This window comes from Balaenoptera borealis, assembly GCF_965194805.1.
Source record: "Balaenoptera borealis genome assembly, chromosome: 2".
Lineage (NCBI taxonomy): Eukaryota > Metazoa > Chordata > Mammalia > Artiodactyla > Balaenopteridae > Balaenoptera > Balaenoptera borealis.
The window spans coordinates 121,079,074-121,100,721 of record NC_138867.1 but is presented as its reverse complement, the minus strand read 5'-3'; the positions used below and the strand labels follow the sequence as shown (position 1 = coordinate 121,100,721).

General features: G+C 44.7%; 1 protein-coding gene and 2 long non-coding RNA genes across 8 annotated transcripts in view; 1 reads left to right on the top strand and 2 right to left on the bottom strand.

Annotated features, from left to right (window-relative positions):
- The window catches only part of ARHGAP26 (Rho GTPase activating protein 26), a 466,073-nt gene extending 444,436 nt beyond the window's left edge, over window positions 1-21,637 (bottom strand). For 3 of the 6 annotated variants that reach the window (XM_082382702.1, XM_082382705.1, XM_082382704.1), the window contains exon 1: window positions 21,143-21,637. In XM_082382702.1, coding sequence (XP_082238828.1) covers window positions 21,143-21,296 — 154 coding nt within the window. In that variant the 5' untranslated portion in view covers window positions 21,297-21,637. The remainder of the gene's footprint in view (window positions 1-21,142) is intronic. The other 3 variants (XM_082382700.1, XM_082382703.1, XM_082382701.1) reach the window with 2 other exon arrangements.
- The window catches only part of LOC309624588, an 85,604-nt gene that overhangs the window by 37,586 nt on the left and 26,370 nt on the right, over window positions 1-21,648 (top strand). The gene's annotated exons all lie outside the window — the stretch shown is intronic.
- Window positions 15,384-18,427, bottom strand: LOC309624589. Its single transcript, XR_014242039.1, has 2 exons — window positions 16,587-18,427; window positions 15,384-16,269 (listed from the first exon to the last, which is right to left on the bottom strand). It is a non-coding gene; the product is annotated as an uncharacterized lncRNA (long non-coding RNA).

The window sequence follows — 21,648 nt, the reverse complement described above, 5'->3', positions numbered from 1 at the left end:
GTGAGAGGGTACAGAGACTACCCTAATTTTCAAAATCTCTCTTTTTAAAGAAAAAGACATGAACAAACAGCCTTGTTGATTTAAGAATCAGCTGTAAGTCCCTTTCTTCTAGGTGTGAAGATTATGAAAAGAATCACCTCATAGAAGGTTAACTGGCCCAACCAAGGGGACCTAGGCCTCTTGCTTGGTGCTACTTATGACACAGATTTTAAAACGTTAGATTTCTCTTTCCTTTCCTCTGCCTCATAAACATAAAGATAAAGAGGTAAAGAAAGATCTAAGAGAGAAAAAGAGCCAGCACAGACAGCGGGATGGGCAGCAAGGAGGAGGCGGGTGAAGCATCAATCAACTCTTCGTTCTGATTCTTGTTTTTTCTAACTCATCATCATTTCCTGTGCTACCCCAAAGGTAGACTGGATTGCCATCCAATCAGAGCAGTCACATCTGATCTGTCCAAGAAGGACTCTTTAAACAAAATAAAATCTAAAGAGAACCAAGAGATGCTTGAGGCCATGAACACTTAGAGTTGCTTTCAGAACACACAGTCAAGTGGTCGAGATGGGCTCTTTGAAGGGACACTTGATATCATTCATTCAACACGCACTGGGGAGTTTAAAGGGTGGGACAGGTACATTACCTATAAAATGGGGTAACGGCATAGAGGAGGGGGTCACGTGGTCAGGGGAGGACTCTTTAAGGGGACCTTTGGCTGAAACCTGAAGGAGGAGAAGAAGCCGACCCCATGAAGAGCTGTAGCAAAGGTGTTCCAAGCAATGGAAAGGTCCTATGGCTAGAAAGTGCCTTGTCCTGAATCCCCGGAGAAGCCAGCCTAGATATGTTCTCAGAATGTCGCATGCTGTTGTTTTCCTCAGAATGGCCAGAGTGTTCAAGTCTGCTGAGAGACAAGAGTGATGGGGAGGTGGCGGGTGGGGGGCAATAAAAGGACTGGAGTTCAAAACGGGAATAACTCATGACCAGAGGATGGAGAGCACCAACCTCCACTTAACACCAACACTTATCTAAAAGGCAACTTTTTGTCCAGTCCTGCAACAGATACGTAGGTTAGACTTAAGGAAGAACTCCCTGTTAGAAGTCAGCTGCCTGCTCAAGAAAGTGAAGGTGTTCACCTCTGGGTAGTGAGTGTTCACCTCTGGGTAGTAAGTGAAGGTGTTCACCTCTGGGTAGTGAGGCTAGGGGTGGGGTGGGACAGGCACCCATGGGATGTGTTACTTTTAGAGTGGTTTCTGAGAAGTCAGCATCCCAAACAGTCCTGAAGAAGCTGCAGAACCTTGTGAGTGGATGTGTGTAAAATGAAGACATCAATATAATAATGGCCAGAGAATGAAGCCCAGTCTAATTTCTAGAGATAATCCCTAATACATGGGATCATCTCCAGTGAGAAAGCCAGAGACTCAGATGTAGACACTGCACAAAGACAATTTTTAAAATATCTATATTATTCCTACCTTACAAAAGATGAAATAATCAGTCATTAGAGTAGCAATAGCTGCAGTGACTTGGGCCCAGATGCTGTTCACAGCTAGCTCATTTAACCCTTACAATGTTCTCAAGCAAGCACTATTATTCCCACTTTATAAATGAAGAAACAGGGCTTCTCTGGTGGCGCAGTGGTTGAGAATCTGCCTGCCAATGCAGCGGACACGGGTTCGAGCCCTGGTCTGGGAAGATCCCACGTGCCGCGGAGCAGCTGGGCCCGTGAGCCACAATTGCTGAGCCTGCGCGTCTGGAGCCTGTGCTCTGCAACAAGACAGGCCGCGGTAGTGAGAGGCCCGCCCACTGCAATGAAGAGTGGCCCCCGCTCGCCACAATTAGAGAAAGCCCTCGCACAGAAACGAAGACCCAACACAGCCAAAAATAAATAAATAAATAAATGGGAAAAAAATTGTTAAATGAAGAAACAGAAGATTTAAGGGAATGGGCTAAGATTACAGTCAGCAGCATAGCACTGGTTGAGAGCAAAAGAGTTCACAGTGGATAGAGGTTCCAATCCTGAGTCCAATACTTTTTACTTGGATGAGTTACTTTTGCTTTCTGTGTCTCAAGTTTTCCAGTCTATAAATTGGGGTATTAGTACATACCATATAATACCGTTGTGAAGGTGCAATGAAATAAAGTTTGTAAAACACGTAACAAAAGGTTCTGACTTATAATAAACAGTTACATGGTGGCAAACATGCTATTACTATTATTACTGTTCAAATGAATGTAATCACATGCATTCAATATATGGGACTCTTCATTCTGTGGAACTCTAAAAAGACATCTTCTCTTTGTCTCCAAGGTTCTGCTCAACCGGCAGGAAAAAAAGGGAACAAGTAGAGAGATGGGAGCTGAATCTTAAAGCTATGGAAAGAAATGGGACAGCCTATATAAATTTGCTTAAGAAGCTAATGATGGCATAGCTAAAAGAAAGTTCATTATAGATTGGTTAATGATCATGGAAAAAAGAGAGAAACAACCTAACTGTCCAAAAGTAGGTCATTAGTAAGTCTTGAAACAGCACACATGGAATATTACACAGCCACTAAAAACAATCTCAGAGAGTGGGTAATGATATGGAAAGATGATCATAACCTGAGTAGAAAAGATGATAAAACCAAAATGAGTATCTCTAATCAGTACTATTGGTATGATTTGCATTTTCTTCTTTTATTCATCTGTAATTTCTAAGTTATCTCTAATCAACATGCATTACTGGTATAATCAGAAAAAAAAAATACAAGTTTGTTTTTGGAATGCTTGGTTTTTTTTGTTTTTTTGTTTTTAATGATTAGCCTACATGATGAAAAAGGCAAGGGATATACACCTCAGAAGAAGGTAGAAGGTGCATCCTGCTATTTTCATGTTAACGACTTTGTGAACCATGGAGTTGTCAGCTGGAGGGAGAGAGATGTAAGCTATCTGATCCAGGTCTCATTTACATATGTCCAAAATAAATTATTTCCAGAGATTCTACTGGTAAAGACTCAGATTTCATACCCACTTTCCTGACCTATCCTAAATAGGTTTCTAGGTCCCTAATTGGCATTATAAATATACATAATTATATCTGGACCTATTCAACTAACCCAAATACCACGCTCTCATTCAGTGTCCCCAAATTTATCTTCATGAAATATAAATCACTGACCCACTTTTGTTGAAGACAATCTTAACAGCACCCCCATCTCAATGATAAAAAAATGAGGCTTGCCATCAGGTCCCATTAGAGAAGAAAAAAATAAGGTCCCCATCAGAGCAGCTAACCAGCTGGCCAGCCGTTCTATACCCTCTCTGGTTCTGAGCATCCTTGCACCTCTGGAACCTAACACAGGAAGTGTAACAGGAAAGGGGACCCCACACAGTGTTTTCTACAAGATGGGACCACTGATAGCCCACATTTCTTCCTGCTTCTACAGATTCACAGTCACCTCAAATCTAGAAATCTTTTTAACTACAGCCCTAAAACTCTGGAAATTGGTTTCAGGTCATTCCCTTTACAAAAGTCTTTGTTTTTCCCAAAATCAAGAGGTTAGAGATCAGTCACTTTTTTGGTCCTTTAGCAAGGCAAAACGGAGTGGGGGGAGGGCACAGTGAAAGAATGAGAGGAAAAAAGAAGGGAAAGAAAAAGAAGGGACAGAAGCAACTGAGAGAAAGAGAAAACAAACAGACGGTGGAAAATGTGTTAGCTACACCTGGGCTGGCATTTCCTAGAACAATACAAGGTCTTTTGTAGGGAAGAAGGACTTTCATGTTAACACCTTAGACAGCCCCAAACCACTGCCATTTCAGCACATATGAAACTTACTTCTTTACCAACAGTTCCTAAAATAAAGCTAAAACCCTCCAAATGTGACTATCCAAATCAGTGTATCACTGAAAGTTTTTCCTCTGTAGAAATAAATGTTCCTCTCTTCCGCTCAAAACAAAGGCATCTACCTACTGGATATTGCGTATTCCTTCCCACTTAACACCAGGAGAGTACTCTCTCCAAAGTAAGATCAAAACCCAGAGAAAGACAGGATAAAAGAAGTCCTAACCAGAGACCTACATGCACTCAGGAATGAGTGTGAATTAGTCCTGCCGCACTAGCACATTTGTCAGGGGGGTGAACAGAATAGAGAAGAAGTGAGTTCCAGATCCAAACACCCTGGCACTGAAACTGCAGCATTCTGGAGAAGTGCAAATTGTTTGAATGCACTGAAGGAAAAGGATGTGTAGCTTAACACGATCTAAGGACAAAGCAGACAGGAGAGCACCACACTTTGGACCATGGGTTAAAATCCTGAGGAAGTGGTTGCCTACGGCTGGGGGGAATGGGAAGGATGGGGATGATGGCTAAGGAGTGCAGGGTTTCTTTTGGGGATGATGACCAAACGTATTCTGTAACTACTTGTGGAAATGGATGAAAAATTCTGTGAACATACTAAGAGCCATGAACTGTACACTGTAAATGAGTGAACTGTGTGGTATGTGAATTATATATCTCATTAAGCTGCTTTAAAAAATCCTGAGGCAGGACCTCCAAGGTCTCTGCCCACCACTGCCTAACCCGATGCTGGCACATTTGAGGAGCTCAGTATCTGGCTGCTTGAGGTGTCACAGTAAGAGACATGAGTCATCATCCTTCTCCTCTGTAACATTTCACAAGTCTTTCATTTAAGATAACCACCAAAAAACATTTCAATCTTCTTTCTTAAAGAGACTCAGTTCTCCAGGTTTGAGGGAAGGGGGAAGATGAGACCCCAACATTCAAAACTGAAACTTGTGAAAACAAGCCAATTTTGGGTTCTTGTCAGTTGATGACCATCTTTACGCTTGAACTCTGTGCCTCAAAAAAAAACCCCAAGCCCTGTTGGGTTGTCTTTTCATTGCAGTATGGTGTGAACTCATGACAGCCGGAAGAGGTGGGGGAGAAGGAAGCAAGCCAAAGACAGATCCCAAAAGAAATGGGGGCCAAAAGCTCTCAGTTCCTTTCCATTTTCTATGCAATGGAGCAGAGCTTCCCTGCTGGGAAACTGATTCCAAGCATGCTGGCTCTGTAAAGAGGAAATGGGATTTCTTTCCAGAGACAGAACCATCTTGTAGCTCTACACAGAGCTGGCAACAGTGGTAGCTTGCTGACCTTGCACACTGAGCTCAGGGCGGCTTCGATCAGAGGGCCAGGAGATGGCAGCAAGCAAAGCCATCTGTAGTCTCCAAGGCCTGGTCAGAGGACCAGATGCCTCGGGCGCAGCCGGGACCAGGCGAGGCATCCATCCCCAGGGCTTGCCTGGCCTCCATACCTCCCACAGCCAGAGTTGTGAGACTGATGCTCTGCTGGGTACCGGCCCAGGGCAGGATTTGTGTCAAACATCTCAAGGCACTAGTCAGATACAACAGGCGGCAGGAAAGCTGCACAGCCCAACACCCCGGGGTTCCACCAGCAGTGGCTGTGGTCTGCTTTGTCACCCAGCCCTCCCAAAGAGGCTGAAAACCAGCTGAGATCAGAACAGAGATAAGGAGGGAGCTGTTGCCAGAAATGAGTTGCCCGAGGGCAGCTCTGAGGCAGCAGGTGAAGATGAGCCTTCTCTGGGTTTGGGGCACCTCACCCTCCAGGACCATCCGCCAGTCCCTCTACTGCTCTCGCCAAGACAGAGCTCCCACCCCCAAGCTGTGCAACAGCGCAACCAGCTCATTATGCTTCCTCAAGGTTTTCGGAGAAAAAAAATGTGCAACATAATTACAGGCTCTGACCCCAAATGACTTTAACCCTGACAGGACTCACTGTGGGAAAATGTGTGCCCTGTGACCGCCCGTGAGCATGAAGTTTCCCTTCAGGAGCTTCTCCGACCCCCAATGCCACAGAAGGGTCCTGGCTCACAGGCCAAGCTCATGGGACAACTGGATCGCAGGCATGGAGCCACATGCTGAGATATTCTGAAGTCGGGAGAACTCGCACCCTTTGGAGCCAGTCCCCCATCATTCCTTGACCTGCCATCACGTCCCCTTCCAGATACCTGAGGCTGGCCGGCACAGCTGTGCACCGTAAGGAAGGGACAAAGGATCTGAGACAGGCTTATGTAGAATCTCCTCAGGCCTACTCGACTTAATGTGTGGTCCAAGGACCCCCTCCATGCAAACCACCTGCGGAGGTCCCTGCAAGGAATGCAGATTTCCAGACCTCACCCCAGAGCCTGTGCACCATAATCTCCTTGGGGGGAATCGAGGAATCTGCAATTAAGGAAATTCTTACACACATTCACATTTAAGAATCACTACCTCATAACAAGGACAATCTAGAAATGACAATAATGACATTCCGATTACAGGGCACTTACCATGGGCCTGCTTACCCTGCTACTCACAATACCTACAAGAATCTCATTTATTCCTCAGAATAATATTGGAAGGTGAATATTTATCACCCTCGCACTTAAACTGCTTTCTCTAGTTTCACCTCCAAAGGGCAAATCCAAAGACCTTCGAGCAAGCCCTCACCCAGACTGCCAGGATGATACACCTCGTACTTAATCAGAACAAATCTCTCCATCCCTATTCCACCCACCTATTCTGCGGAATGCGGATATTCCCCACAATTTCAGCCCCCACTCTCTCCTCTTACTCCGTGCCAGTGGTTCTCTACCTATGCTGCACATTAGCAGTACCTGGAGAACCTTTAAAATTCCCCAGGCCCAGGCTGCAGCCCAGACAAAATTACATCAGAATCTCCGGGGATGAGTCCCAGACTCATCTACCTGGAGGGCATTTCAATGGACAGCTAAGGTAGAGAACCACTGCCTGGACCTCTAATAGCATCTGGTGAAACCCAAACCTACAGCAGTACCCCCGTCTCTCTCCAGAGCACCTGACCTGTGCTTCCCACCACCTGGTAGGTGTCTCCACCTGTAGGTCCCATGGAAACAACTCAGCAGGGACACTTAACCCTGTATCCCCCATCACACACCGCGGTTCTCCTCCTGGGGTGCACAGTTCAGCCAGTGCCTCAAGCCCTAAGACAGAAACCCTGGGGACACCCCTGCTCCTCCCTCCTCTGTCCACTGTTGACTATGTTCTCCTCTTCAGCCACACCAGCAGGTCTCCCATGAAAAGTGCCATGGAATCTTGATTTCTCCTCTATAACTTACAGGCGTTTGTTTGAATATTCAGATAACGATTCCATTGAGCAAAACAGATTTTCAGTAAAGTGTAGTCCCTGCCACTTGCTCTGCATACTCCCTGGCACACTGCCACCTACCCTGACACCTGTACCTTAGTCTGAGAAGCACATCTTTGCCCTTCCCTCCTCTCCCCTCCCGGCATGATGGCCACATGATGTCCGTTCTCTCACACGCTTCTGCTTCAGGACAGTGCGAAGCAGAGTGAAGCTCAAATCACTGGTAAAATATAGGACTATTTTAGATGACACAATGACAAATACTTTTCAATTTAATGATTATGATTCAATGACTATTTAAAGATATTCTAGAAAAAAATATATTGCTAACCACATCAAACCTATGATTTCAGAATGCTATAAAGTTCCCTTTTGAAATAAACATAATTTTTAATGAGTAGACTTTTTCAAAATAAATACATGTGGTAAAGGTGGGGCAGAAATAACCTAGGTGGTTTTAAAAGACTGATGGTCAGGAACACTGCTTCCTTGGACTTGATGTCTTCACTTGCCTCTCCCCAAGTTCTCTGATCCCTCCCCCAGAGACCCTTTTAAACTGATAGGAATCATTGTACTGTGGACTGTCTGTTCTTCCCTGGCCTCCTGAAGAGCAGGGACTATGCCCGCCCTGTCCCAGAACTCCACTACCAGGAGCCTTCCACCCCAACGTGAGCAGTCCCAGGCACTGGAATAGAGACCACAGCCAACACGTGCCTTCCATCAGGGGAAGTGCTAAGCTCTGCCGAAGAGGCAGCCAGTAGAGACAAGTCGGACAAAAGTGCCCAGCTCCCTCGCCACTCCCCAGAGAAGCTTCGCAGACAGACAAGGTGTGCCTACTGGCCCAAAGTCACGGTCTCCGGTCACCAAAGGTGGGAGACTGCCCTCCTTTACACCTCCCAAACTTCCGAAATAATGCGCACACTGCACAAAGATAAAAACTCAACAGCACCCTCACTAGAACCACAAACAAGCTCTCTGGCGCCCCGCATGCAAGTGATCCCCAGTCCAGCTCTGTCTCATTTTAGGGAATGACTTTGTTGTGACTTCTGATCCCAGAATGAACAGTACCCACAAACTGGGGAGTAGGAAATGGAGAAAATTTTAAGTGTTGTTTTATTACAGGCGCCACCCTATAATAAACTAAATAGTGAGTTTCCTTTCTACTCTAAAATGTGATTTATAAAATTCAGTTCACTCAGAGCTTTTCAGAAACACTCCTATGAGATATTCATTGAAATGAAAAATGTACATACCCTCTGGCCCAGCAGTTCCATTTCTAGAATGCATCCTACAGATCTACTCACTCATATGCCCATGACAGGTACCAGGAGGTTCACAGCGGCATTGCTTATAATGGTAAAAGGTTGGAAATCATCTAAATGTCTATTATTTGGGGACTGATTAAATAAACTATGTTATGTCCATACAGTGCAATACAATGCAATGCTAAAAATGAATTTGCTCTATACGTACCAATGCTGAATAATATTCAAAATACATTAAAATCGTGCAAAATGCAAAAATATGCAAAACAGTGCATATGGTATGCTACTGGAGAAATATATATATCTGTATTTGCTGGCACATGCATAAATTATATCTGAAAAATATTCAAGAATGGGTAAAATGTTGCCTGCAGTAGAACAACTAAGGATTTGGAGACAGGAGAAATTTGAGGATGCTCACATTCCTTCTTGTCCCCTCTAAATTGTGTACTATTCATAGGTATTACTTACTGACATAAACTTTTTTTTTTTTAATTTTATTTATTTATTTATTTATTTTTGGCTGTGTTGGGTCTTTGTTTCTGTGCGAGGGCTTTCTCTAGTTGCGGCAAGTGGGGGCCACTCTTCATTGTGGTGCTCAGGCCTCTCACTATCGCGGCCTCTCTTGTTGCGGAGCACAGGCTCCAGAAGCGCAGGCTCAGTAATTGTGGCTCACGGGCCCAGTTGCTCTGCGGCATGTGGGATCTTCCCAGACCAGGGCCGGAACCCGTGTCCCCTGTATTGTCAGGCAGACTCTCAACCACTGCGCCACCAGGGAAGCCCTGACATAAACTTTTGAAAAAGAAACATAGGTATAAATTAAAATAAAAATGTTTTTTTTAATTTTATTTCATTTGCTCAACTGATAGTCATCTTCTACACCTGACCCACAAGCGTAATAGTGAGATATGCAGTCAGGAATCTGTTACAGTTTGGGTCCTATCTGCTTGACAGTCTCTGTGGCACAGAAACAGCCTCAAGTTCAACTCAATCTGCCTGGAAATCTGTCTAAAGTCTCATGGGAGAAGCCAGTTCATATTTTCAAAGTGTTCAAATCAGCCTGGAATAAACTTAAAAGCACATTTGATAGCAAGATCAGATGAGCTTTGAAACCTACCTGTGGTGTTTTTACAAACCATGTAAAATGGGGTTTATCTTGGCTTTTCCTGTGTGGCAACAGCAGGAGTCAAACCTTAGCTACTGGCTTGGCCCAGAGAAGCCAGCCAGTTAACAAGATTTGATCCAGAATTCCCAAGCCCCTCAACCTTTTGTCCATCTGGCAAAGAAAACACACACACACACACACACACACACACACACACAGACCCCCCCCCCCCAGCCCCAGGAATCTCCTCTTTCTAAATATAGTAAGCACTGCCCAGTCTCCAAGCTCACCCTCTGTAGCATTCTGTGCCTTCCAACAGAGGTGAAATGAGCCAGATATAAACACACCGTGACAGCTTCTGGCCCACACTGCCAAGCTGTTTTCCTTACTATTTCCTCTCTTTCTCCATTCTGGGTTTCTACAAAAATGTGTAAACCCCAGTGACTATAATTTGTAAATATTCCTCTGGCCACTAAGGCTGTTTTCCTCACCCTACCAAATGTGATTTCCCTGAAATTTGAGGTCAGAATAGCCTATTATATACGGGCAAAGCCACATCCCATCTCCCATTTTATCTGTAAGAACTTGCAGCTCAGAAAGGATTTCGGACAGGTCCAAGGCTAATTAGGACACAGCCAATTAATTGTAATCTCTCTCTCTCTCTCTCCCCCCGCCCCCACCCCGGTTCCTTTAGAATCCGTGTCAGTGCCTAACAGAAGGGCTTGTGCTGTTAAGGATGCTTCCAATTTAAGCAAAAGGTTAAGCTTCAGAAACATAATCTAACAACACACTCAAAACAGTGCCAGAAAAATACCAACTGGCTACAGGGATGCAAGGACCTAAACAGTCAATGTTAAAGAGCTTTAAAAAATGGAGGCTGGCAACAACTCCACTTTAAGGAATCTATCCCATGGAACTCCTGGGACCCACACACAAAGGTGGGTGTGCAAATAATCACTGCAGCACCTTCTATGCTGAGGCAATCCAAATATCCCTCAACAGGAGACGGGGTAAATAAGCCATGGTATCTCCACATAGCAGAGCTCTCTGCAGGCATTAAAAAGAATACACTGTGTATGTGTACTGACATGGAAGATCTCTAAAACAGTGTACTGACATGGAAGATCTCTAAAAGAGAGTCTCAACCAGAAAAGCAAAACACAGAATAATTCATATCCTATAACCCCACCTATGAAAAAAACAAATATGCACAGAAAACGGACAAGAAAAAAAGCACACCAGTGGTTAACTCAGCCAAGCGGGTGCTTTACTCTGTATAGTTCCACACTCTGTGATTCTTTTATGAGAACGTATTCATGAACTGCGTACATGAATTTTTTTGTCTTTGCACTGTAAGATTAGGTCATCCATTAATACTGTTAATTTTACCCCCAAACCTAATCCTTCCCAAGTCATCTTTATTTCAGAAAATAGCGCCATCATTCACATAATTGCTCCAGCTAAAAACATTTGAATCATTCTTTTTTTTTTTTTTTAAAGATTTTTTGATGTGGACCATTTTTAAAGTCTTTATTGAATTTGTTACAATATTGCTTCTGTTTTATGTTTTGGTTTTTTGGCCTTGAGGCATGTGAGATCTTAGCTCCCCAACCAAGGATCGAACCCACACCCCCTGCATTGGAAGGCGAAGTATTAACCACTAGACTGCCAGGGAAGTCCCTAATCATTCTTGACTTTTATTCTCAAAGCCCAAATCCAATCAAATAGCAAATCTGTGGGCTCTACTTCCAAAAACACCCAGAATCTGACCACCATCTCCAGTGCTGCCACCCTAGCCCAAGGTGCCATTGCCTCTTACTTCACCTATTATAACAGCCTTCTAACAGCTCTCCTTGCCTCCATTCTTGCCCCACTAAATTATTCTCCACACAGTGGCCCCCATAATCTCTTAAAAACACAAGCAGGATGATGTCACAACCTCCTCCTGGCTTCCCATCACACTTAGAATGAAACCCAAAGTCCTTTCTGGGACTCAAGACCTCTAGGACCTGGCTCCCGACCTCTCTCCCTGTTCATTTGCCATCACTCTGCTCCAGCGACACTGGCCTCCCTGCTAGTCCTCAGACACCCCATGATCTCTCCCGCCTCACGAATTCTGCACCTGTCACCACAACCTCAAAAGCCCTTACTCTAGGCTAGGGCTTGGAGGACACAGTAAGAGTGGAGCAAAGCTCCATATTTGAAATGAAAGCCTTCCTCTGGTGGCCTAAGATATATAATTTGGAACATACTGGGTTATAATCTTAAAAATTGAAACTAGGGTCAGTCAGAAATTTAATCTAGAAAATCCACTTTGTTAGCTTCATACCGGCATCCCTCCTTTGGCTAACTTTTAAAAATGCAATGGCCTAAACAGGGTAGCAAAGTCACCTTCATGAATTGCTTTCCCCAATAGCTTGGTGGTGATAACGGTTCCTCCCTGACCCATTCTCATGTTGTCAATTCCTGGGGTTTGTGATCATTAGCTTACACTGGCCAGCACTAGGAAGTTCAGCCTGAGGCCTCTGCCCAGAGGGATGCTGGCTGGCCTAGCTGGAGCAGAGATCTGAACCACAGCCGTGTCAGAATCACCTTCCAAGCCCTGGGATGTGAAACTGATCAGTCAAGTGCATCTGAGGTTGAAGCAAATGGAAGCAGAAAGTCCCCAAATGAGGGCAAATGGAGAAAATCTACCGAGTGGAGTGGTGTTCACTTAATCATCAAAAGTTTTATGGGACAAAAGAAAAAAAAAGTTGTATGGGACAAAGTAAAAGGATAAAAAAAAAAAATCCAAGGTATAAAATAGTGCCCAACAAAAAGATCTGAATAGACATGTCAGCAAAGAAAATGCACCAATGGCCCTTAATCATATGAAAAGATGCTCATCATCGTTAGTCATCGTGGAAATGCAAATTAAAACCAAGAGATATCACTTCACACTCACTAGGATGGCTACAATCAAAAAGACAGACAGTAACAAGTACTGGTGATGATGTGGAGAGATTGAAACCCTCAGACGATCCTGGTGGGAATTTAAAAGGATGCCTCTGCTGCAGAAAACAGTTCGGCAGGTTTTCTAAAAAATTAAACATAAGTTTATCCATACATCCTAGCAATTCTACTCCTAGGTAGGAAATGAAATAAGAAATGAAAACACATGTCCGCACAAAGACATGTATTTCAAGGGTTGAAATTATTCTGCATTATACTGTAATGGCCAACACACGTTAGTATACGTTTGTCAAAACTCATAGAATGTACAACACAAAGAGTGAAGCCTAATGTAAACAATGGACTTTAGTTATAACACTATATCACTTTTGTAACAAACGTACCACCTGAGAGGAAAGGGTGTGAGGGACTCTATGGGAACTCTCTATACATTCCACTCAATTGTTCTGTAAACCTAAAACGCCTCTAAAAAATAAAGTCTATTAATTATATTTTTTAAAAAAGGAGGGAGGGGAGAACTTAAGCCTCAATCAGTGGGCTGAGCGCAACAGATTAGATGCAATTTATTCAATCCAACTGAGAACAGAATAATTGGATTAAAGTGGAAGGACTTTTTTTAAAGCCAGTGTTATATAAAAACTACAAAATCTTGTTTGGATATAATTTGCCGTTGTTTATATTTGTATGAGAAATACTCCAAATGTCAGTACTGCAAATTACCACCGTTTACAAATAATTAGGAAATGCCTTTTTTTTTTCTTTTATTTGAAAGGTGCGAAAGCAAAGGAGCTGGGAAAAAACTTTTTGCTACCTAACTCCATAAGCATTTGTTCCATTAGGATTTTGTGAGTAATATAATTACTCCTAAACAAAGCAGGTTGGCACTGAACAGCCTTTGGGAATTTATACCATTAATGAAGGACTCACCTCACTACTGTAAAAAAGCCTATACCAAGTCCTAAAGAAGTATAAAAGGGTGACACGCTCTAAGCACACAACTCTTGATGTTGATTTTTTTTTTACTCTTGTTTTAATGAGCAAAGAGGATGAACTATTTATCTTAACAAATCAGACTCAAGAACAAGTTTTTGGCCTCCATGTTCAATGCTTTATTACCCAGTTAAAAGAGAATAACTTTCAGTTATAAAATAAATAAGTCATGGGATGTGATGTACAGCATGGTGACTATAGTTAATCGTACTATAATTGTATATTTGAAAGCTGCTAAGAGAGTAGATCTTAAAAGTTCTCATCACAAGAACAAAAATTCATAATTATGTATGGTGACAGATGTTAACTAGACATACTGTGGCGATCATTTCATATTATATACAAATAGCGAATCATTATGTTGTACACCTAACACTAAAATATGTTCTGTGTCAATTATATCTCAATTTTTAAATTTTTTAATTAAAAAAGTAAATGAATGCTAGGAAAGTATGCATTTTCTAAAAAATATTAAAAAAGAGAGGGGCTTCCCTGGTGGCACAGTGGTTGAGAGTCTGCCTGCTAATGCAGGGAACATGGGTTCGAGCCCTGGTCTGGGAGGATCCCACATGCCGCGGACCAGCTGGGCCCGTGAGCCACAACTACTGAGCCTGCGCGTCTGGAGCCTGTGCTCCGCAACAGGAGAGGCCGCGATAGCGAGAGGCCCGCGCACCGCGATGAGGAGTGGCCCCCACTTGCCGCAACTAGGGAAAGCCCTCGCGCAGAAACGAAGACCCAACACAGCCATAAATTAATTAATTAATTAAAAAAAAAAAGACATCACATGATACCACACGCCATGCCCATCACAGTGTCCCTATGTAAATACAAGGTTTGCCATGCTCTCTCCATCTGTTTAAAAAAAAAAAGATAGAGACTCATTGGTAATCAGTGCTACCCCCAAAGAGCAACTCTACTGCTTCAAAAAGCCAAGAGATAATCAGACACCCTCATTTGTCTCACTAGCCTACAATGGCTCTTTAATGAAGAGAGAAACACAAAACTTCAGAGCACAATACAGAATCTTAGCTATTCTTTGCTACTCAGGACTCAGAGTCTGAAAAACAATGGGGACAATATTCTCACTTAATCTAGCACCTGCTGCATGTTTCTTCTTTCTAGCGTCTAGATCTCCAAACAATTTGCATCTTCACTGCCAGCGTGTCTACTGAAGCACTGAAGGGTCATGTTCAAGAGAAGGCCCTGCAGTCCGTGGTCAGCTTCAAAACTTGGTTGCACAACTTCCTAGCTGTGTGACCTTAGACAAGTTACCCAAACTGTAACGTGCACACAAATAAGAGTATTCATCCCACCGGACAGTGGTATAAAGACTCACGAGACAATGTGTGCACTTAGCGTAGGGCCGGGCCCTTGGTGAGTGTTCAATAAACAAGAGCTGCTGGCAAGGTTTCACGTTTTCTGTTTGCTTGTTTGTTTGTTGAGGAAACTGACAGTGCCCCCAAGGTCTTACAGCATAAATGTGGTAGAGCTTGGACTAAACATCAGGTCTGCCTGATAACAGAGGCCTGGCTCCTTGCATTGCACTATGCTCCCCAGATCTGGGTCTCCTCAGGCTGCATATTATGGGCTCCAAGTTATCTCCTCCGAGTCCACTTCTTAAATGAACTCAATACTGATGTGTTCCCTATCTACATAAAAGGGCTGGAGCCATATATAAATGCATTCTTGGAAGGCATCTTGTGGAAGGCCTGCTATAAAGAGAATGTTATGTCAATGCCCACTAGGATTACTAATGTCCAGAATACAGACCACTCTGAAATGTGGCGTTATCCGTGGAGATGAGTGGCTATCAACCCAGGACCAGAGAAGATTTCTGAAACATTTAAGACAGACATGCTTTTTCTGGAACACATCTCTCAGACTGGGCATTTAGATTATGGCAATTAATGACAGCTTGCACTATATAAGAATGTAGATATAATTTTTACTTTTTTTTTTTCTGTATTGTGAGTTTAGGGTCCCTATTGAGCCTCATAAATGCCCTCTAGCAGATATTATTAAAACTATTTAGATCTCATTCTTTTTTTTCCTTAAGTAATGCACTACCTAAATGTTCTTTCTTCATGCCTTAGCAAAAAATCTTATAAGTGTGATCTCACTTAAGTACATCAGACTTTTTATCTGTCTCTCCACCTAGGGTTCAAGTTCCAAAATATAGAATTTTGCTTTGTATATATAGTTATGACTACAGATTTATACAACCCTATTTCTGTTAAAAGATAAATGTCCGTTGAATTTAAGATTTGATTATTGACAGACAAATAGCAGTTAAAATTTATTGTTGTGGTTTTTGCTGGCATTCTTATAAAACTACTTATTTCTGTTAAAATTCTCCATGGTTGCCTTGGAGATGTGATGCAGGTCAGAATTACTAACCTCCGAGAATACAATGAAAAAGGCATGTCATCCCCAAAAAGTCTCATGAAAACTATGGTCTCATAGTTTTTTTGTAAAAAAAAAAAAAAAAAAAAGTGTCTCCCGGCAGGCTACCAACCCCAGAGTAAGGCTTTTTTCAGTATCACACACCCTGCCCCAACTTGACTGAAAAGCTCACTGACAGAAGGGGTTGGATCCTTGGTCTTGTTTTGGTAGTCTCCTCTGCATCCTTCAAAGTACCATGAACGAGAATGAATCCATCCCCTACCCCTCGTGAGACACGTGGGTTTTCCCTAGGACATGGTTCAGTCTTTGGGACTCCACCTCTACTTAAACCCCACTGAAGGAGAGCAGCTTATGGGTTCAAAGTTTCCCACCTGAAATTCCAATCAAGAAAACTGTGCCTCGGGCTTCCCTGGTGGCGCAGTGGTTGAGAATCTGCCTGCCAATGCAGGGGACACGGGTTCGAGCCCTGGTCTGGGAAGATCCCACATGCCGCGGAGTGACTAGGCCCGTGAGCCACAATTACTGAGCCTGCGCGTCTGGAGCCTGTGCTCCGCAACAAGAGAGGCTGCGATAATGAGAGGCCCGCGCACCGCGATGAAGAGTGGCCCCCACTTGCCGCAACTAGAGAAAGCCCTTGCACAGAAACGAAGACCCAACACAGCCATAAATAAATAAATAAAAATTTAAAAAAAAAAAAAAAAAAAGAAAACTGTGCCTCAAGATGCTCACCACCATCTAAGAGAAAACTACTAAAATTACACTTCTGATATCCAGAATAGGCAAATCCATAGAGACAGAAAATACATTAGTGGTCGACTAGGGCTGGACGGCGGGAGGATGGGGAGGGAGGAGTTGGGAGCAAATGGTGGGGAATGACTGCTTATGGGAACGGGATTTCTTTTGGGGGCGATGAAAATGTTCTAAGACTGACTGTGGTGATAGCTGTATAGCTCTGCGAATGTACTAAAAACCGTTGAACTGGATACTTTAAATGAGTGAACAGTATACTAAGGCAAATTATATCTCAATAAAGATATTCTAAAATGTGCATTCCTGCCCCACTCCTCCCACCTAAGACTATCAAAATAAGAGAACTCACTCTATCTCAGAAAGAAGTCAAACTTAAAGGGGTATATATCCCCAGCAGCAAGTCCATAAACCAACTCTGAAGGTGGAAAGAAACACAGTTCCTGAAAACCCACATCACCTCTCAAAACCAAGAGCCTAATTCACTTTCCGTTCTGGGAAACCACATTTGGTTTGCTATCGAGTCCATGAGACAGCCAGACCTGAAGTCCAGTGCATTCTGCAAGCTTTTCCTGCAAGGCAAAGGGAGGCAGCCAGCTCAGCCACTGGATGGGTGGAGGGGTAGAGGGGTTAATCTAGCAAGAAGATGGAAAATTTAAGCTACCAGAATGTTATTAGGAACAACAGATGTTGAGAGACTTTTTTTTTTTCTCTTTAACTTGTGGGGCTTTTTTTTTGTCATAACCATGACTTTATACAAATAGGATTACCAGGCTTCTTCCCACCAGTGGTTAATACATACACAACCGTGTAAGTTACCAACAACTGGCATGAAGAAGGCATGGGCCTTACTCCTTGCATCCAAATCAAAAAATGTTCTTTTGGATGGACAATTCTGCTCTTAGTGACTCTTGCTCCAAGTCTTGACAACCCTGAATGCTGGAAGATAATAACAGCTACCATTAATTGAGCAATGCTATGCACCAGGCTTCAAGCTAAGTGCTTTCTTTACATACACTGTTTCATTTTGTGCTCACAGCAACCCTAGGAGGTCAGAGTGGCTACTCCCATTTTACACAGGAGGAGCTCAGGCTTAGTGACTCACCCAGAGTCAATCAGTAAGTGATGGTGTCAAGAATGGAACACAGAAAATCCTATAACTCTTAATTCTACAAGTCTGAACTTCATCACTGGCCTCTATCATCTTTACAGAAAGAAAAAAGTACTAAAACACACAGAATCCTCTTGACTGAGACACAGATTAATCAAGGAAAGAGTGCCCACAGGAAAGGCCTGGACAAATCAGCACAGAAAAAAGTGACTCGGAGTCACCACATTAAACAAGAACTTTCTCCAAAAGCAGGATTTTTTGAAATGTAGGTCCCAAATTATTTTATTGCTTATCTTCCATGTGTCCAGCCCAGAGGTTTGAACTCCAGGGAAAGACTTCAAGGAGTTCATTTGTTTATCAGATTATCAAGGGGAATCAAGAGACAACAGACCTACACAACAGTTTTGCTTCAGAGTTAAGTGCACAGGCTCTGGAATCAGACAGCTTAGTTGCTGTGATGCCTTGGGCAGGTTACTAATCTCTCTGAGCGTCAGTTTCCTCATTCATAAAGTGGAAGTAGCAAGAATAATGATCTAGCTGAACTTCAGCAATCCCAGTTTTATTGTCTCAGATTAACACACAACGGAAACCTTAACCCAAAGATCTGTGAAAATTAATTACAAAATAAAACCATAAAATTTTAGAGCTGGAAAAGCCTATAAATCATCTAAACCAGTGTTACTTACACAATTATGTATTTATTTATTTTTTTTTCATTTTATTTATTTATTTATTTATTTATTTATTTATTTATTTATGGCTGTGTTGGGTCTTCGTTTCTGTGCGAGGGCTTTCTCTAGTTGCGGCAAGTGGGGACCACTCTTCATCGCGGTGCGCGGGCCTCTCACTATCGTGGCCTCTCCCGTTGCGGAGCACAGGCTCCAGACGCGCAGGCTCAGCAATTGTGGCTCACGGGCTTAGTCGCTCCGCGGCATGTGGGATCTTCCCAGACCAGGGCTCGAACCCGTGTCCTCTGCATTGGCAGGCAGATTCTCAACCACTGCGCCACCAGGGAAGCCCCTGTATTTATTTTTACCTATGTATTTTTTAAAACACTGGCTTTACATTTACAGTAGTGATAAAGATGATCCAAAGAAAATGAATACACAAATACTAATATAGTGGTATACGATGCAAGAAGCACCTAATGACGACACAATGCCCGAAGTCTGGTAAACAGTAATCACCTCCACACTTTTTAAGAGGTCACATGACTTGTTCAAGCAGTAGTAAGAATAGAAGAGTACAGTTAGTAGTAGAGCTGGATATTAAGAGATTAGAACACCTAGTTCTCCCCCAAGTTACAGAGCTGGTCCATTCCACTAGACAATTTGAATAACTCTTTAATTTTATCACTGCACTGTTTCCTCCTACCCAAAGAATTCTTACATGCCCTCCCTACTCCTCCAAAAAATAGTAGCAGGCAAATAAACTGCCAGTCACACAAATGCATCCTCCTCAAACTCAAGGCTGAGATACAAAATGCAAGTCCAAATTCCAACAGGCTTGGTCCAGGGGGTCCATTCTGGGCAAGAGGGATGGGGCAGAATTAAGAGCTCAGCATCAGCAGGAACTCCATCTCTGGCTCAGACCATGTGGAGGCTCAGAAACCGCCCTGCCGTTAGAGCAGTGCGGCTCTGGGCTAGTGATTTCTCCAAGTCTGTTTTCTCATTTGTAAAATGAGTAACAGTACATGAGATAATTTGTGGGTGAAGCAGTGCCTGGCATGGAGTAAGTCTTTACATCCACAGGGGCAGCAGAACTGTCACTACTACTTCAGTGCCTGGGGCAATATCTAACACACAGCAAGCACTCCAAATGTTTGCTGAATAAAGCAGAGGCCCAATTAAAGCCAGCCTGAGAGTCACTCAGGGTGACTCATGGGCCCAACCTATAAGTGGGCCCCTAAGTTACTCCAAACCAGGGTCACATATTCCAGAACCAACGATGGTCCTGGTCATTGACAAAAGAAGAGTCTGTTCATATGCTTCAGGTCACAGCCTCCAGCAGAGACCCTGCCTCTGAGGAGCCTTATCACATCAAAGATCCATGTTTATTTCACCCCAAAACACTGGCACTTGCTGCCCTGGGGCTCCATTGTCTCCCTCTTCATTTTTAGAAGCAACAGGCTCACAAAATGACACCTCAGGCACTTGACTTTACATCTCCTTTATAGAGGCTTGGGGACAATTCTCACAGCTAGGGCCCCACTCTGCCAATGCAAGCTTTATTAGCTGAAAGATACCACCTATTAAGAAATCCATCACAGAGGAAGGAAAAGTCAAAGACAATTCCACTGTCTGCCTTTTTTCCTGATTCTCAAAACTAAAAGATGGACCAAACTATTTTTAAATGGGTAGACTGAAAAGGCACCCATAAAAAGATCTCAACAATCCAAGGCGCTCTTCCCTAGAGCACTCCTGTTTGGCCAGGAGACATTCCCTTGCTCTGCAGAAGACAAGGCAAATCATACACAGAATGCAAAACTCATTTCTCCCCTGCCAAAGGGAAATTTGCAAAAATTGTTTTACAAAAGGTTTGAGGATCTATGAGTTTAAACTTCTCCTTTCTGAGTGAGGACCGAGGACATTCCTTCTCAGACTTCTGAGTTTTCAAGGATATTGGGAGAGGTAAAAAGGGAAGCGAGGGAGCGGGAGAGGGAGAGGATATGTTCGTTCTATTTTTAAACCCTCGCCCACAGTTTAGAGTAAAGGAACACTCTGATTCTGTACTCCCACCCCTACCACCTTCTGCTAAACACAAGAATCAGAACCTGCACACGTACATGGCCCTGATTCTACATCTGGGGGGTACATGATGCCAATACTCCAGAAAATCGCGAGCTGACCGACCATCCCACCCAGCCCTTCTCTGGGCAGCGGCTGTGCCTTTCGGAGAGCCCGGCGGCCCTGAGCAGGCTGGCACTGCGCCCAGGGAGCGAAGCAGGCACAACCCGCCTTTTTCCGAGGGGAGGCAGCGCCCCCTTGGCGGGGCCCGCTCCATTCCCAAGGCTGGGCACCCAGGGGTGAGCAACTCTTCCCCAAGGGAGCGGGAGTCGTGGACGCGAAGGGGTTTCCCAACAGGCTGCGGCGCACCAGGCACTCCAGTCCCACTCCCAGGACACCTGTGTGCCGCGCACACCCGCCCGCGGCGCCCCGGAGCGCCACTCGCGCTCGCTCTCCTCCCAGCTACCCCGGAACGCAAACGGCCGGACGACGGATCTTTTCCCTCACCGTCTTCTTGCTAGTTCGCCCATTTTACGTATCCTTCCCGCCCCACTACAAGCATCTACACCCGTCCCTCAGCGCCTGGGGGCAGAAAACCAGCCGGACACGCGACCCCCAGGGCTGAGCGCCTCCCGACGGCCCCTCCCTCCCCGGAACTCCGTCCCCGCCAGGCTCGGGGGCACTCACTCTTGAGCGCGCTGACGAGTGACTTCCCGTCCTTGATGAGCTCCTTGATGAATTTGTTGGTCTTGTCCAGCTCCGCTTCGTGTGACTTGAGCGTCTCTCGGAAGTGCGGGCTGTCGAGGCAGCAGTCGCTGAATTCGAGCGCGGGCAGCCCCATGGTGTCTGCGGCGCCCAGCCGGGGGGCGCGCCTCCCCCGGGGCCCCGGCGGCCCGCAGCCCCGAGCACGCACGCGGCGGGACCCCGGCCGGCACCCGCGACGGCCGCCGGCTCCACAGGTGTGGCGCCGGCTAGCCCTGCGCGCGGTGTCCGCGGGCGCGCACGACTTCCGAACCGAGCCGGGACCCGAACGAAGGGCGGCTGCTCCAGCGGCGTGCAACCGAGCGACCGGGGAGCAGGAAGCGCAGCGGCGGACCTGCAGCGGCGCCGGGAAGGGAACGAGCAGTCGAGCGAGTGCAGCCGCCTCCTCCCCGCCTCCTTCGCCTGTTCGCTCTCCAGCAGCCTCGAGCGCC